At 41.6% G+C, this 16,661-nt stretch overlaps 1 protein-coding gene across 1 annotated transcript in view; it reads left to right on the forward strand.

Annotated features, from left to right (window-relative positions):
* LOC147302527 (uncharacterized) overlaps nucleotides 1-16,661 on the forward strand; it is an 80,924-nt gene that overhangs the window by 11,413 nt on the left and 52,850 nt on the right. The window contains exons 7-15 of the mRNA XM_086283584.1: nucleotides 3,818-3,992; nucleotides 4,354-4,641; nucleotides 4,880-4,956; nucleotides 8,107-8,281; nucleotides 8,643-8,930; nucleotides 9,173-9,249; nucleotides 15,323-15,497; nucleotides 15,859-16,146; nucleotides 16,389-16,465. Of these exons, the coding sequence (XP_086139710.1) occupies nucleotides 3,818-3,992; nucleotides 4,354-4,641; nucleotides 4,880-4,956; nucleotides 8,107-8,281; nucleotides 8,643-8,930; nucleotides 9,173-9,249; nucleotides 15,323-15,497; nucleotides 15,859-16,146; nucleotides 16,389-16,465 (1,620 nt within the window). The remainder of the gene's footprint in view (nucleotides 1-3,817; nucleotides 3,993-4,353; nucleotides 4,642-4,879; nucleotides 4,957-8,106; nucleotides 8,282-8,642; nucleotides 8,931-9,172; nucleotides 9,250-15,322; nucleotides 15,498-15,858; nucleotides 16,147-16,388; nucleotides 16,466-16,661) is intronic.

The raw sequence follows: 16,661 nt of genomic DNA on the forward strand, positions 1-16,661 counted from the left end.
TTGTGGAGCATTGGACTGCCATTACCTCATAAGACTTTGTTGTTACACTATCTCTTACCGTATATTACTAAATCTCCATTTGCACTATTTGCTTATTTGCACTACTCTGCCTGGTTTACACTCAATGTCATTTACCCTTACTTGAATATTGTATATTGTATATTGCATAGCTTTCTTGTTATACGTAAAATTGTATTGTATTTATTTAAATTTTTACTTTTTAATTATTTTATTTGCATTTTTTAATCACTCTCTTATATTTAAATGTTCATTTGCTATTTCATCTAGGGTTTGAGAGTAACGAAATTTCTATTCTCTGTATGTCCTGTACATGTGGCAGAATTGACAAATAAAGTTGACTTGACTTGACTTGATAATCTGTGAGTGAATTTGAAAGTTGCTTCAGCAGTAAACCTTTTTTCATTGGCAGAACCAGAAGTTACTCTTTATATTTGAGACAAATGAGCAACAACAAACAAGCTGCAACTCCCCTTTTATGCTCACCTCTTAATGAGACACTTGAGCCTGCCTCTGAGACACGGTCAGATGCAGTCTGGGTGGAATAGGGGAAAGGCTCCCTCTCAGAGTAGCTTCCAGTGTTGCTCTGAGTCTGTTTCAGGCTTTGGTCTTGGTTGTGGCCACAATAGAAAATCCCGATTCACACAGATATGTAGTTGTGAATGGGAGAAGGAGTTTCACAGCTCTCAGTGCCAGACACAGGTACTCCTTTGAGACAGCAATCCAGAAGGAGCCCCGGCCCAGTTTGCCCCACTGCAACTTTAAAGTGCTGTCGGTGGAAAGTTCCCGAATCTGGGATTCCAGATGTGAGGGCAAAGCAACATCATTTTAAATGGGATCCACTGGAAATGGGTCCAAAATCCACATGTCCTTCTCTGGGATCCTCAGGGAAACATTCATCAAATTTCTCTGTCAGTGGTGAAAGGTGCTGACAGACAGAGTCACTAATCTTCACCTGAGGGGATTTTTCCAAGATGTGAGACAAAAGTGGAAACATGTCCATTAGGGCTGAACGATTATGGAAAATAATCTAATTGCGATTTTTTTGCCCCAATATTGCGATTGCGATGCGATATGCGATTATTTTTTAAGGTCTTTGTCTTCTGTATTATTAAACAAAGACAAGCAATACATCATATAGTATGGCCAATACTATATTACATTAATTTTAAACTGTTCTTTCCTGGAAGACAGACCTCTGTTATGATGACATGAGGTGATGCATGAATTGATGACTGACATTTTTATTTAACTTCTTCAATCACAACAGTATATTTGAACATACACAATAGTTTATTTTTAGCTTACAAACATCTGAGCATAAAGTGCTGAGAAGGAACCCTGGTGTAAACATTAAAATGAAAGTCAGTACAATGTGCAGATTGCAGAAATATACATAAAAAAAATCAGTGGCTTTACCACACTCAGTTTTTCGACATCTGTGAACTACTAGACAGTCATTCAATTAAAAGATAATATTAAATAAATAAAACTAATAAATAAAAAATACACACATCTTACTGATCTCTGCAGTCAGTAACATTACACATAAAGTGCAAACATAATAGCAATTGTATAAACACACACACAAACACGCCTTTAAAATTTAAAGGCATGAAATTGGACGGTCTAGCCTTCTGAATCAGAAGGCTAGTTCTGATTAGCGTCACCGCTGTCTCGGTGGAGTTTAATAAACTCGGCCGTCTGCTTCTTGCTATCTAAAATATAACCAGACACTGGCGTAAATTCTCGACCGTCTCATACTTCTGTTTAATAAGTTTTCTGTTTGACGTTTAGTCAGCTGTGTGAAAACCAAGGAGGAACCCACCCGGGGGATTAATAAAGTTTTATTTTATCTAATCTAATAACTTTAATCTCAGCCAAACCGATTTACTCACGAACAAACAAAACACTGAAAAAAGCCCAACAATAACATTTTTAGGTTGTCTAAGTGACTTATATATTACGTTTAACCCGAGCAGCGAAACTCCGCGGTGATCTGAAAATGATGTGCCGGGAGTTGTGCCGTTCTCGGCCGCATCAGTAACCCTCGAGCTCCCGGCTAGCTGTCGAGCTGGTGGGTAGCAGACGCCTCTGAAAACGTCGAAGCACTTTTGCAAATATGGGATATCTTGATAAACCGAGCAGATATTTGATGTTTACACAACTACTTTCTCGCCTGAAAATATGTTAAAAGTTTATTTTGTGACCCAGAAAGATTAGTATGAGTAATTTTAAAACTTAGTAGCGGCCGCCATTGCTGGAAACTGGAGTTTGGCTGGGCCGCGCTATGAATTCTGGGATATGGTAGTAATTTGGACAGCCTTCGGCGCGTCGCTGTGACGTAATCGGTCTACAAATGCGGCCTCAGGAGGATGCAGCCCATGAATTGTATAATATAATCGCAGTATAATCGCAGCCTTTGCGGTTAGAAAATTGCACTTGATCATGTCGCGATATTATCGCAAATGCGATATATCGTTCAGCCCTAATGTCCATCCTCTTTTCCTGGGCCCTCTTAGTCCACAAAGCAAGTTTACTCTTGAAAGCTTCAACTTTGTCTGTAACAAACGACATGCTGCTGTTTCTCCCTTGAAGTGAGATGTTCAGCTGGTTCAGCAGTGAAAAAATGTCACAGAGGTAGGAAAGCTTTGAATTGGCATAATAATGTGCAAGAGGAGATTTTCTCTGCGTAGGAAAAGACCTCATTCCTTAGTTCAAACAAATGCTTGAGGACCAGTCCTCTTGAAAGCCATCTCACCTCACTGCGGTAGAGCAGCTGGACATGATCTGCTTCCATGTCCTCACAAAGCTTGGCAAAACATCTGGAGTTCACAGCATTATTTTTAGTGAAATTGAGAGTTTTCACACTTACATCCATCACCTCGTGGAACTCTGGTGACATCTCTGTTGCTGCTGCTGCAGGGCTTTCACAGTGGAGAAAACAGTGGGTCCGTTTAGCTTCTGGTGCACGGTCAAGAATCTGCCTAATGAAGCTGTGGTGCCTGCAAGTCCTTGAAGCTGCACCATTACTGTACACCCCAACACAGTTCTGCCAGTCCAGGTCGTTCTCAGTGAAACATTCCTGAGCCGTGGCTCGAGTTGGTAGCAACATGCAAACTGCTGTCCCAGTGATAACAAACACCAGCAGCAATGCACCATTCGTGACATCAGCGGGCTCCTCTAGTTGCAAAGAGAAAAATGGACTACTTTTTATTCTTTCCAGAAGCTGATGCTGTATGTCTAAGGCCATGTCCGCTAAATGGTGGCTCACATTGTTGTTTGAGTGGGATGGTCAGTAGCTTCTTTGCAGCAGCCTCTCCGATCATCTCATGGCACATATGTACAGCGGCAGGCAAAATCAACTCCTCCGCTTTAGTGAAAGACTTTTTACTCTGTGCCACAAGTCTGGACACGAGGTAGCTAGCTTTTAAAGCACATTTAGATTCACCAGTCAGTGACTGATCTCTGTTTAATGTTTTAGCTGAGTTTGTGCTTCTGAGAGGAACCACTCTCTTTTACTCGCCTTGATAATTGGAGCATTTGAAATGGACTCAAAGTCCTCTAAACATCTGTTTATAGAGACTTCCTTATCCTGGTAGAGATTTAACTCTGGTGCTGATGAAAGCACTTAGATGTGGTTATGAATTTTGGTTGTCAAACTGCATTTCTTTCTTTTTGTAATGAGGGGAAGAAGTGACAATATTTACACAGATTATAAAAAGCATGAAAAAGAAAGGAAAAGCAGAGTGTGAGGGAAAGAGATGGAAAAGACTGTTGTCCATATTTTCTTCCACAGAAAGACAACACTGTGAGATTTGAATGGACTAGTGCGGAGACACAGCTGGAGGAAACAGGGGAGATCCTAATAAAAAGAGCTGTAGATGTGGTAAACACCCCTGTGGTTTGCCGTGTTTCTAACCCCATCAGCTTTGCCATCAGTGACCCTGTTATACAAAACTGCTTCACGCCCAGTAAGTATCATGTGCTATCACCTGTCCATTTTTATTTCACTCATCTCCAAATGAAATACATTTCAACTCCTGTTGTTTTATTCTGAAGCTGATCCAAGTGGCGTCTGGATTCCTGTGGTGGTGTGTATACCACCGCAGCATTGCCTGTGGGCCGTAGTTCAGCAACTGAAAAATGTTTTTTGCATATTTGTCTTGTCTTGACACCAGGTTTTCATTCACTGTTTTAAAGATAAAACATGTAATAATTAAAAATAATAATTTCCTTCAGATTTGATGAACTGACACGTGGCTGTTGAGAGCTTTTCTAGCATGACTGTTCTTAATTTGTCATGAAATTCCTCTTTATTTCTTTGTCTTTCAGGCTCTCAGGATGATTGTGTGTACGCTGCAACAGGATCAAGCTTAACTGTGCCACTTAGATATGAGTTGAAGGAATCAGATAACCTGAAATGGCTCAAGGACACAAGTGTAATCTTTTATCGCAGACAGAAACTGGTGATCACAGGGAAAAATGATGCTGTTGATTCAACTGGATCACTAAAGCTGACACAACTCACCAAAGACAAGTCAGGACGATACAGACCAGTGGTTACCAGTGAAGATGGAATAAATGTGGGAGCTTTACCAAGTGTGCGTTTGTGTGTATTAGGTAAGTAACAACATATTATACATACATTTTTCTGGTTATGTAAATATGCAAATATATTTCATAACAAGTGTGTTGATGGATCAGAAGCTGTTTAATTTTTACATTTTTGTCAACAGAAAATGTTTGATATTAATATAAAGTCACTGTTCAGTTTGGTTTTGCAAGTTTTATTTATTTTTATTAATACATCATTAGCAGAAGTTCATATAATGTTATTTATTACATTTTATTACCTCAGACCGTGTGCAGAAGCCCAGCGTGACGATGACGTGTACAGACTCTGACTCAGTCAGCTTTACTTGCAATGCTGGTCAGGTGAGGACAACTATGAGTCTGTTTCATTTACATTTCAGGTTTCAGGTCAGAATATTTTTCAAAGAGTTGAACCAATAATTGTGAGTTTGGAGACAAAGTTTTCGTTATTTCAGCCTCGCTGAGCTGCTGTGAGCAGCTGTTCTGGTCTCCCACCAGGGGAGAGAAAACTTTAGACTTACTGTATGCTAACGTCAAGGATGCATACAGCTCCTCCTCCCTCCCCCCACTTGGTAGGTCAGATCATAACCTGATTCACCTCACCCCCCGCTATGTGCCAATTGTGAGGAGGGAACCTGTGACCACCAGGACTGTTAGGAGGTGGTCAGAGGAGGCAATAGCGGAACTACAGGGCTGTTTCGAGGTGACCGACTGGGAAACACTCTGTGAGCCTCACGCCGAGGACATCAATGGGCTTACTGAGTGTATCACAGACTACATAACTTTCTGCACCGACTCCATTGTTCCAGCTCAGACTGTTCATTGTTACCCAAATAACAAGCCGTGGGTGACTAAGGACATCAAAGCCCTCCTCAACAACAAGAAGAGGGCTTTCAGAGGGGGCAACAAAGAGGAGGTGAGGAAGGTCCAGGTGTTACTAAAGGACAAGATCAGAGAGGCTAAGGACAATTACAGGAGGAAGCTGGAGTGGAAACTCCAGCAGAACAGCATGAGAGAGGTGTGGAGGGGCATGAAGACCATCACTGGATTCAGGCCAACCAACAGCAGGGGAGCTGAGGGAGGTGAGAATAGAGCCGACGAGTTGAATCTGTTTTTCAATAGATTCGACACCACAGTGTCTGCTCCCACCCCCACAACCTCACCTGCAGTCAGCCTGGAATCCAGAGCCACACCACTGTGCCAGCCTCTCTCTTCACATGTTGCCTCCTGTGAGATTCCTGACACCCCTCCCCCACCCATCACCTTCACTCAATACCAGGTTGAGATGCAAATGAGGAGACTTCACTCAGGCAAGTCTGCTGGACCAGACGGAGTGAGTCCCCTTGTCCTCAAGGCCTGTGCCCCCCAGCTGTGTGGAGTCTTTCATAAACTGTTTATGCTGAGTCTGAGTCTGCAGAGGGTCCCGGTGATGTGGAAGACATCATGCCTCGTCCCTGTACCAAAGACACCTCGTCCCAGTGGCCCCCAGGATTACAGGCCCGTGGCACTGACCTCCCACATCATGAAGACCCTGGAAAGGCTCATCCTGGACCAGCTGCGACCCATAGTAAGACCACATCTGGATCCCCTTCAGTTCGCTTATCAGCCTCGTCTCGGAACAGAGGACGCCATCATCTACCTGCTCAATCGTGTCTACACCCATCTGGACCAGCCGGCGAGCACTGTGAGGGTCATGTTTTTTGACTTTTCCAGTGCTTTCAACACCATCAGGCCGACCCTCCTGGGTGATAAGTTAGCAGCGATGCAGGTGGATGCTTCTCTGGTGTCCTGGATTGTTGATTACCTGACAGGAAGACCACAATATGTACGTCTCCCACAGTGTGTGTCTGACAAGGTGATTAGCAACACAGGGGCACCACAGGGGACTGTCCTCTCCCCCTTCCTCTTCACCCTCTACACCACAGACTTCAGCCACTGCACAGAGACCTGCCATCTTCAGAAGTTTTCTGATGACTCTGCGGTGGTTGGATGCATCAGCAGGGATGATGAGACAGAGTACCGGGCTGTGGTCGACTCCTTTGTCACGTGGTGTGAGCAGAATCATCTGCAGCTCAACGTGGCAAAGACCAAGGAACTGATCGTGGACTTCAGGAAGACCAGGAAACACTTGACCCCTGTTTCAATCCAGGGGGTCAGTGTTGACATTGTGGAGGACTATAAATACCTTGGAGTACACATTGACAATAAACTGGACTGGGCTAAAAACACCACAGCACTTTACAGGAAGGGCCAGAGTCGTCTCTATTTTTTGAGGCGACTGAGGTCCTTCAACATCTGCCAGAAAATGCTCAGGATTTTCTATGAGTCTGTGGTGGCCAGTGCGATCCTCTATGCTGTTGCATGCTGGGGGAGCAGGCTGAGGGTCGCAGATGCCAACAGACTTAATAAACTGATCCGTAAGGCCAGCAATGTTGTGGGGATGGAGCTGGACTCCCTCAAGGTGGTGTCGGAGAGGCGGATGCTGTCCAAGATAAAGACAATGTTGGATAACACCTCCCACCCACTCCATGACATGTTGGTCAGCCACAGGAGCTCGTTCAGTGAGAGACTGAGATTACCGAAAAGCACCACTGAACGACACAGGAAATCATTCCTGCCTGTGGCCATCTCCCTGTACAACGCATCCACTTAACACACTGTTTGCTGCTACAGCTACACATGTTTCTTTTCCAAATATTTATTTATAAGTGACTTATGTATATATGTATATATATGTATATATTGTACTATTCTTAGTTAGCGTATTGTCTGTCTTGTCTTAATGTTGGTTTAAAATGGAGCACTGTAACAAAAAATAATTTCCCCCAGGGATCAATAAAGTATTCTGATTCTGATTCTGATTCTGATTATATGAGGAGGTTATAAAATTGTTTAGACATCTTGATCCTCCAGAAGATTCAACTCCACTTACTGATAAAGACACTGAAATGTGCTTAAAATGTCTATGAAACCACTAGCTCTATCGTCAGCAATACTTTTACTCATGTTTCTTTATTTTTTGTTGTATTTTCTGAGTTCAGACACACAGAGTCAGTATGTAAATCATCAGATCCTAAGAACATTCACACAGAAACTGCTGAATCCACAAGGTTTGGATTGGCGTTTCTTCATACTACACATATGTTACTTAAACCTGATCTCTGTTTAATGTTTTAGCTGAGTTTGTGCTTCTGAGAGGAACCACTCTCTTTTACTCGCCTTGATAATTGGAGCATTTGAAATGGACTCAAAGTCCTCTAAACATCTGTTTATAGAGACTTCCTTATCCTGGTAGAGATTTAACTCTGGTGCTGATGAAAGCACTTAGATGTGGTTATGAATTTTGGTTGTCAAACTGCATTTCTTTCTTTTTGTAATGAGGGGAAGAAGTGACAATATTTACACAGATTATAAAAAGCATGAAAAAGAAAGGAAAAGCAGAGTGTGAGGGAAAGAGATGGAAAAGACTGTTGTCCATATTTTCTTCCACAGAAAGACAACACTGTGAGATTTGAATGGACTAGTGCGGAGACACAGCTGGAGGAAACAGGGGAGATCCTAATAAAAAGAGCTGTAGATGTGGTAAACACCCCTGTGGTTTGCCGTGTTTCTAACCCCATCAGCTTTGCCATCAGTGACCCTGTTATACAAAACTGCTTCACGCCCAGTAAGTATCATGTGCTATCACCTGTCCATTTTTATTTCACTCATCTCCAAATGAAATACATTTCAACTCCTGTTGTTTTATTCTGAAGCTGATCCAAGTGGCGTCTGGATTCCTGTGGTGGTGTGTATACCACCGCAGCATTGCCTGTGGGCCGTAGTTCAGCAACTGAAAAATGTTTTTTGCATATTTGTCTTGTCTTGACACCAGGTTTTCATTCACTGTTTTAAAGATAAAACATGTAATAATTAAAAATAATAATTTCCTTCAGATTTGATGAACTGACACGTGGCTGTTGAGAGCTTTTCTAGCATGACTGTTCTTAATTTGTCATGAAATTCCTCTTTATTTCTTTGTCTTTCAGGCTCTCAGGATGATTGTGTGTACGCTGCAACAGGATCAAGCTTAACTGTGCCACTTAGATATGAGTTGAAGGAATCAGATAACCTGAAATGGCTCAAGGACACAAGTGTAATCTTTTATCGCAGACAGAAACTGGTGATCACAGGGAAAAATGATGCTGTTGATTCAACTGGATCACTAAAGCTGACACAACTCACCAAAGACAAGTCAGGACGATACAGACCAGTGGTTACCAGTGAAGATGGAATAAATGTGGGAGATTTACAGAGTGTGCGTTTGTGTGTATTAGGTAAGTAACAACATATTATACATACATTTTTCTGGTTATGTAAATATGCAAATATATTTCATAACAAGTGTGTTGATGGATCAGAAGCTGTTTAATTTTTACATTTTTCTCAACAGAAAATGTTTGATATTAATATAAAGTCACTGTTCAGTTTGGTTTTGCAAGTTTTATGTATTTATTTGTATTAATACATCATTAGCAGAAGTTCATATAATGTTATTTATTACATTTTATTACCTCAGACCGTGTGCAGAAGCCCAGCGTGACGATGACGTGTACAGACTCTGACTCAGTCAGCTTTACTTGCAATGCTGGTCAGGTGAGGACAATATTTAATATTTTATTGATATCTCATGTTCCTCAAATAGCTACTTATAATTAAGCTGTTGAAGAATCTGTAGACAAAGGCCTCATTTCTCCTCTGCTGAAACCTGCTGAACAAGGGTGGATCTAGAGAAATTTTCTTAAGGTGGCATGGAAATCAAATGGGATGGCAAAATCAAAGTATTAAAAAACAAAACAAACAAAAAAAACGTGTTTGCAGGTGTTACATGTGGTTAAAATGATTCAAATGCAGTAAGTATACACATCTCGTATAAATATAGTCTATAACAGGGGTTCTTAACCTTTTTTACCTCGGCGCCCAACTTTTCCACTACAAAGTGGCCCGAGGCCCATTCAGATAATAACACTGTATTGAAAACAATTGATGTTGCTTTTAGTTTGATTTATATGTAATAACTAAATCAAATCAACTTCATTTTAACAGTTAAAATCTTGTCAAATAAACATGATGATGACATGATGCAATGTAATAATCACAAAGACATTCATTCATTATGTGTATGCGAACCTGCAATAAAAACAAAATGCCAAACAGGTTAACGATTCATGCACCAAATCAAACTGCAAATAGAAATTGAAAGGCTCAAGTCAGGGTTAATAACACACAAACATAATAATTAATAATTGAGTTTTACTACAGCTAAAGAGATAAGAAAAGAGGGGGAAATAGAAATTGGATAAATAACGTAGTGATAAAATAAATACATTCAAAATAATTTTCTAATGAAATAAATAAATAAACCGTTATAAAATTTAAGTAAAGTGCAAATGAAAATATAGTCTCGTGTACTGAGAGACTGTGCAGTGGAACTCACTGATGTCTTCACAGACATCTTCAACATATCACTCATCCAGGCTGTCGTCCCCACATGTTTTAAAGCCACCACAATCATTCCGGTTCCAAAAAAGTCATCTCCCTCCTGCTTTAATGACTATCGTCATGTTGCACTTACTCCCATCCTGATGAAGTGCTTCGAACGACTAGTCATGCAACATATCAAGTCTGTCCTGCCCCCCTCCCTGGATCCCTTCCAGTTTGCGTATCGGCCCAACCGCTCAACCGATGATGCCATCTCCACTCCACTCCACTCAGCACTCACACACCTGGACAAAAAAGACTCATATGTTCGAATGCTGTTCATAGATTTCAGTTCAGCATTCAACACTATAATCCCCCAACAGCTCACTCAAAAACTGGTCCAGCTGGGGCTCAACACCTCACTGTGCAACTGGCTGTTGGATTTCCTCACCGGAAGACCTCAAGCAGTACGGGTCGGCAGTAATACATCCAGCACCATCATTTTAAACACGGGGGCCCCGCAGGGATGTGTGCTGAGCCCCCTCCTCTTCACTCTGCTGACCCATGACTGCACTCCATCATATAGCTCCAACCTCTTCATCAAGTTTGCGGACAACACAACGGTGGTGGGTCTCATTAGCAACAGGGATGAGACCGGCTACAGAAGTGAGGTGAGACGCCTGACCACGTGGTGTGCTGACAACAATCTCTCTCTGAATGTGGAGAAGACAAAGGAGATTGTTGTGGACTTCAGGAGAATGCACACCCAACATGCTCCTCTGACCATTGACGGGAGCGTCTGTGGAGAGAGTGAGCAGCACCAAGTTCTTGGGTGTGCACATCACACAGGATCTCTCCTGGACGTACAACACCACAGCACTGGCCAAGAAATCACAGCAGCGTCTCTTCTTTCTCCGCAAACTAAGAAGAGCAGGAGCACCAGCCCCCATCATGTACACTTTCTACAGAGGCACCATCGAGAGCATCCTGTCGAGCTGCATCACTGTGTGGTTTGGAGCCTGCAATGCATCCTGTCATAGAACCCTCCAACGCATAGTGAGGGCTGCAGAGAGGATCATTGGTGTCTCTCTCCCCTCCCTCCAGGACATTTATAGCACCCGTCTCACTAAAAAAGCCCTTTGCATAGCGGCTGATCCCACGCACCCAATGCAAAGCTTCTTCAAGCTGCTGCCGTCAGGGAGGAGACTGCGGAGTCTCCAGGCCAGGACCAGCAGACTGAAGGACAGCTTCATCCATCAGGCTGTCAGGAAGCTAAACTCCCTCCCGATTCTGCCCCCTCTCCTCTCTTCTCCTCCATGGTCTCACTGAACTCTGTCACACACACACACACACACACACACACACACACACACACACACACACACACTCTCTCTGACTCACTCACTGGCCTGCACCAGTTACCAGTCACTTTGTGGAGCATTGGACTGCCATTACCTCATAAGACTTTGTTGTTACACTATCTCTTACCGTATATTACTAAATCTCCATTTGCACTATTTGCTTATTTGCACTACTCTGCCTGGTTTACACTCAATGTCATTTACCCTTACTTGAATATTGTATATTGTATATTGCATAGCTTTCTTGTTATACGTAAAATTGTATTGTATTTATTTAAATTTTTACTTTTTAATTATTTTATTTGCATTTTTTAATCACTCTCTTATATTTAAATGTTCATTTGCTATTTCATCTAGGGTTTGAGAGTAACGAAATTTCTATTCTCTGTATGTCCTGTACATGTGGCAGAATTGACAAATAAAGTTGACTTGACTTGACTTGATAATCTGTGAGTGAATTTGAAAGTTGCTTCAGCAGTAAACCTTTTTTCATTGGCAGAACCAGAAGTTACTCTTTATATTTGAGACAAATGAGCAACAACAAACAAGCTGCAACTCCCCTTTTATGCTCACCTCTTAATGAGACACTTGAGCCTGCCTCTGAGACACGGTCAGATGCAGTCTGGGTGGAATAGGGGAAAGGCTCCCTCTCAGAGTAGCTTCCAGTGTTGCTCTGAGTCTGTTTCAGGCTTTGGTCTTGGTTGTGGCCACAATAGAAAATCCCGATTCACACAGATATGTAGTTGTGAATGGGAGAAGGAGTTTCACAGCTCTCAGTGCCAGACACAGGTACTCCTTTGAGACAGCAATCCAGAAGGAGCCCAGACCCAGTTTGCCCCACTGCAACTTTAAAGTGCTGTCGGTGGAAAGTTCCCGAATCTGGGATTCCAGATGTGAGGGCAAAGCAACATCATTTTAAATGGGATCCACTGGAAATGGGTCCAAAATCCACATGTCCTTCTCTGGGATCCTCAGGGAAACATTCATCAAATTTCTCTGTCAGTGGTGAAAGGTGCTGACAGACAGAGTCACTAATCTTCACCTGAGGGGATTTTTCCAAGATGTGAGACAAAAGTGGAAACATGTCCATTAGGGCTGAACGATTATGGAAAATAATCTAATTGCGATTTTTTTGCCCCAATATTGCGATTGCGATGCGATATGCGATTATTTTTTAAGGTCTTTGTCTTCTGTATTATTAAACAAAGACAAGCAATACATCATATAGTATGGCCAATACTATATTACATTAATTTTAAACTGTTCTTTCCTGGAAGACAGACCTCTGTTATGATGACATGAGGTGATGCATGAATTGATGACTGACATTTTTATTTAACTTCTTCAATCACAACAGTATATTTGAACATACACAATAGTTTATTTTTAGCTTACAAACATCTGAGCATAAAGTGCTGACAAGGAACCCTGGTGTAAACATTAAAATGAAAGTCAGTACAATGTGCAGATTGCAGAAATATACATAAAAAAAATCAGTGGCTTTACCACACTCAGTTTTTCGACATCTGTGAACTACTAGACAGTCATTCAATTAAAAGATAATATTAAATAAATAAAACTAATAAATAAAAAATACACACATCTTACTGATCTCTGCAGTCAGTAACATTACACATAAAGTGCAAACATAATAGCAATTGTATAAACACACACACAAACACGCCTTTAAAATTTAAAGGCATGAAATTGGACGGTCTAGCCTTCTGAATCAGAAGGCTAGTTCTGATTAGCGTCACCGCTGTCTCGGTGGAGTTTAATAAACTCGGCCGTCTGCTTCTTGCTATCTAAAATATAACCAGACACTGGCGTAAATTCTCGACCGTCTCATACTTCTGTTTAATAAGTTTTCTGTTTGACGTTTAGTCAGCTGTGTGAAAACCAAGGAGGAACCCACCCGGGGGATTAATAAAGTTTTATTTTATCTAATCTAATAACTTTAATCTCAGCCAAACCGATTTACTCACGAACAAACAAAACACTGAAAAAAGCCCAACAATAACATTTTTAGGTTGTCTAAGTGACTTATATATTACGTTTAACCCGAGCAGCGAAACTCCGCGGTGATCTGAAAATGATGTGCCGGGAGTTGTGCCGTTCTCGGCCGCATCAGTAACCCTCGAGCTCCCGGCTAGCTGTCGAGCTGGTGGGTAGCAGACGCCTCTGAAAACGTCGAAGCACTTTTGCAAATATGGGATATCTTGATAAACCGAGCAGATATTTGATGTTTACACAACTACTTTCTCGCCTGAAAATATGTTAAAAGTTTATTTTGTGACCCAGAAAGATTAGTATGAGTAATTTTAAAACTTAGTAGCGGCTGCCATTGCTGGAAACTGGAGTTTGGCTGGGCCGCGCTATGAATTCTGGGATATGGTAGTAATTTGGACAGCCTTCGGCGCGTCGCTGTGACGTAATCGGTCTACAAATGCGGCCTCAGGAGGATGCAGCCCATGAATTGTATAATATAATCGCAGTATAATCGCAGCCTTTGCGGTTAGAAAATTGCACTTGATCATGTCGCGATATTATCGCAAATGCGATATATCGTTCAGCCCTAATGTCCATCCTCTTTTCCTGGGCCCTCTTAGTCCACAAAGCAAGTTTACTCTTGAAAGCTTCAACTTTGTCTGTAACAAACGACATGCTGCTGTTTCTCCCTTGAAGTGAGATGTTCAGCTGGTTCAGCAGTGAAAAAATGTCACAGAGGTAGGAAAGCTTTGAATTGGCATAATAATGTGCAAGAGGAGATTTTCTCTGCGTAGGAAAAGACCTCATTCCTTAGTTCAAACAAATGCTTGAGGACCAGTCCTCTTGAAAGCCATCTCACCTCACTGCGGTAGAGCAGCTGGACATGATCTGCTTCCATGTCCTCACAAAGCTTGGCAAAACATCTGGAGTTCACAGCATTATTTTTAGTGAAATTGAGAGTTTTCACACTTACATCCATCACCTCGTGGAACTCTGGTGACATCTCTGTTGCTGCTGCTGCAGGGCTTTCACAGTGGAGAAAACAGTGGGTCCGTTTAGCTTCTGGTGCACGGTCAAGAATCTGCCTAATGAAGCTGTGGTGCCTGCAAGTCCTTGAAGCTGCACCATTACTGTACACCCCAACACAGTTCTGCCAGTCCAGGTCGTTCTCAGTGAAACATTCCTGAGCCGTGGCTCGAGTTGGTAGCAACATGCAAACTGCTGTCCCAGTGATAACAAACACCAGCAGCAATGCACCATTCGTGACATCAGCGGGCTCCTCTAGTTGCAAAGAGAAAAATGGACTACTTTTTATTCTTTCCAGAAGCTGATGCTGTATGTCTAAGGCCATGTCCGCTAAATGGTGGCTCACATTGTTGTTTGAGTGGGATGGTCAGTAGCTTCTTTGCAGCAGCCTCTCCGATCATCTCATGGCACATATGTACAGCGGCAGGCAAAATCAACTCCTCCGCTTTAGTGAAAGACTTTTTACTCTGTGCCACAAGTCTGGACACGAGGTAGCTAGCTTTTAAAGCACATTTAGATTCACCAGTCAGTGACTGATCTCTGTTTAATGTTTTAGCTGAGTTTGTGCTTCTGAGAGGAACCACTCTCTTTTACTCGCCTTGATAATTGGAGCATTTGAAATGGACTCAAAGTCCTCTAAACATCTGTTTATAGAGACTTCCTTATCCTGGTAGAGATTTAACTCTGGTGCTGATGAAAGCACTTAGATGTGGTTATGAATTTTGGTTGTCAAACTGCCATTTCTTTCTTTTTGTAATGAGGGGAAGAAGTGACAATATTTACACAGATTATAAAAAGCATGAAAAAGAAAGGAAAAGCAGAGTGTGAGGGAAAGAGATGGAAAAGACTGTTGTCCATATTTTCTTCCACAGAAAGACAACACTGTGAGATTTGAATGGACTAGTGCGGAGACACAGCTGGAGGAAACAGGGGAGATCCTAATAAAAAGAGCTGTAGATGTGGTAAACACCCCTGTGGTTTGCCGTGTTTCTAACCCCATCAGCTTTGCCATCAGTGACCCTGTTATACAAAACTGCTTCACGCCCAGTAAGTATCATGTGCTATCACCTGTCCATTTTTATTTCACTCATCTCCAAATGAAATACATTTCAACTCCTGTTGTTTTATTCTGAAGCTGATCCAAGTGGCGTCTGGATTCCTGTGGTGGTGTGTATACCACCGCAGCATTGCCTGTGGGCCGTAGTTCAGCAACTGAAAAATGTTTTTTGCATATTTGTCTTGTCTTGACACCAGGTTTTCATTCACTGTTTTAAAGATAAAACATGTAATAATTAAAAATAATAATTTCCTTCAGATTTGATGAACTGACACGTGGCTGTTGAGAGCTTTTCTAGCATGACTGTTCTTAATTTGTCATGAAATTCCTCTTTATTTCTTTGTCTTTCAGGCTCTCAGGATGATTGTGTGTACGCTGCAACAGGATCAAGCTTAACTGTGCCACTTAGATATGAGTTGAAGGAATCAGATAACCTGAAATGGCTCAAGGACACAAGTGTAATCTTTTATCGCAGACAGAAACTGGTGATCACAGGGAAAAATGATGCTGTTGATTCAACTGGATCACTAAAGCTGACACAACTCACCAAAGACAAGTCAGGACGATACAGACCAGTGGTTACCAGTGAAGATGGAATAAATGTGGGAGATTTACAGAGTGTGCGTTTGTGTGTATTAGGTAAGTAACAACATATTATACATACATTTTTCTGGTTATGTAAATATGCAAATATATTTCATAACAAGTGTGTTGATGGATCAGAAGCTGTTTAATTTTTACATTTTTCTCAACAGAAAATGTTTGATATTAATATAAAGTCACTGTTCAGTTTGGTTTTGCAAGTTTTATGTATTTATTTGTATTAATACATCATTAGCAGAAGTTCATATAATGTTATTTATTACATTTTATTACCTCAGACCGTGTGCAGAAGCCCAGCGTGACGATGACGTGTACAGACTCTGACTCAGTCAGCTTTACTTGCAATGCTGGTCAGGTGAGGACAATATTTAATATTTTATTGATATCTCATGTTCCTCAAATAGCTACTTATAATTAAGCTGTTGAAGAATCTGTAGACAAAGGCCTCATTTCTCCTCTGCTGAAACCTGCTGAACAAGGGTGGATCTAGAGAAATTTTCTTAAGGTGGCATGGAAATCAAATGGGATGGCAAAATCAAAGTATTAAAAAA

Source organism: Aulonocara sp. 'chitande type north' Nkhata Bay, linkage group LG23 (genome assembly GCF_057382095.1).
Source record: "Aulonocara sp. 'chitande type north' Nkhata Bay isolate Kocher_YH1m ecotype deep benthic linkage group LG23, A_spYH_male_GT1.1, whole genome shotgun sequence".
Lineage (NCBI taxonomy): Eukaryota > Metazoa > Chordata > Actinopteri > Cichliformes > Cichlidae > Aulonocara > Aulonocara sp. 'chitande type north' Nkhata Bay.